General features: G+C 55.7%; 1 protein-coding gene across 1 annotated transcript in view; it reads right to left on the bottom strand.

Moving 5' to 3' along the window:
* Positions 1-1,590, bottom strand: part of CPAMD8 (C3 and PZP like alpha-2-macroglobulin domain containing 8) — a 71,485-nt gene that overhangs the window by 4,288 nt on the left and 65,607 nt on the right. The window contains exon 39 of the mRNA XM_006147189.2: positions 968-1,177. Coding sequence (XP_006147251.1) covers positions 968-1,177 — 210 coding nt within the window. The remainder of the gene's footprint in view (positions 1-967; positions 1,178-1,590) is intronic.

Raw genomic sequence — 1,590 nt, 5'->3', positions numbered from 1 at the left:
CTGGCAAGGGCACCCGCCCTAAAGGGAAAATCTCTCAAAAAAAAAAAAAAAAAAAGAAAGTTAATTAACAGAAAAAAAACCAAAAAAACAAAAACAAGAACAAACAAAAGAAGAATTACATGCCCACCCCTCCTGGGGATGCTTTCTCACTCTCTCTCTCCCTCAAGCACAAGCACCCTCCAGAAATTTATTTTAAAGAATTATTTTATTTAACTTAATTTATTATTATTATTTTCCAGTTTGATCACAGACAGACAGAAAGGGAAAGCGAGAAAGCAAGCCGCCAGATCCAGGACTTGAACCGCGTTCACGCCATGTGGGAGTCCCGCGCCTTTAACCACCACGCCACCTGCTGGCCCCCAGAAATTTTTTTTCAGAGAGATTTTTGCTAGTGTGCTCATGGAGAGACAGAGAGACATCAGAAAGCGAGAAATCAGCCCCCAGGGGGGATGGCCACGCCGCAATCCCTTCTCCATTCTCCTCTCGGGATCCTGGGCACGCACGCGCACACGCGCCCACGCAGTTTTAAGCCTCCAGTCGGAGACTGGATTCGTGATCCACTATGGGCGAGTCCGGCGACTTAACCATTATGCCATCTGCTGGTCCCCATCCTAGAGAAAATTAAAAAAAAAAAAAAAAAAGAATAGGGACAGGGCAGGAGGGAGACAGACAGAGGGCGTCCAGGCTGGCCCAGGGAGAAAAGTCACACGGATGCGGGAGGAAGGAGCAGACAAAGTGAGTCAGGGAGGGACGAACGTGGGGGTCCTTTCTGGGAGAAAGGAAGAACAAGGGGGAAGAGGGTGATGTGGGGGGGACACGCGAGAGGTCAGGGCCACCAAGGCTGGGGGCTGCATAGACAGGGGTGACCAAAATCCGACAGAAGAGGAAGGGGAGGGGTGGCTAGCAGGGGAGGATGCATTCCAGAGAGGGGCGCCAGGTGGGGGACCCCCAGGGATGGCATCCTCACCGAGGGTGCAGCGCCTATGGGGCGCGGGCTCCAGGTGCACGCGCTTACGACACGCAGCTTCTTCCAGAAGGCAGGCGCTGGCGTAGACGATGCCATCGGAGCCGCACACGGGTTCCCGGGGGGCGCTGCAGTCGCGGGAGCAGCCACAGCGCGCGATGGTCGCCCCTTCCTCGGAAGCCACTGCAGGACCCCGATCTCCGGGTGACCAGCCTGGGGAGCGAGGCAGCGTCGGCGGGGCACTGAGGACTCTTTCTCCCACCTTGTCTGCACCCCCGAGGGCTGGGACCACCCCCACAAGGTGGGAGAGGGGACACGTAAATGCGAAGCCTTAAGCCCTGACCCGGTGCAATGTTCATGCAGGTATTTGCCTCGTACGTAAAGAACAGATATGAAGGGCTTTTAAAAACCTTAACATCAATCGAAACCAAGCAGCACGGAAAACTTAAAAAGGGACCCCGGGCGCCTACAACCCCAGCCAAGTCTCTTGCAGCGGCCACTCCCGGAGAGGTCCCACCTAACCCAACTACGTCGGGTTTGTGGAGGGAGAGGAAGAGCTGGGGCACCTCCCACCTGCTCAGCACCGCCCCTGGGCTCTCACTGACTCCTCCCACTCCTAACCCCGC

This window comes from Tupaia chinensis, unplaced genomic scaffold, assembly GCF_000334495.1.
Source record: "Tupaia chinensis unplaced genomic scaffold, TupChi_1.0 Scaffold000201_1, whole genome shotgun sequence".
Taxonomy (NCBI): Eukaryota; Metazoa; Chordata; class Mammalia; order Scandentia; family Tupaiidae; genus Tupaia; species Tupaia belangeri.
This window is presented reverse-complemented; position numbering and strand designations above follow the sequence as displayed.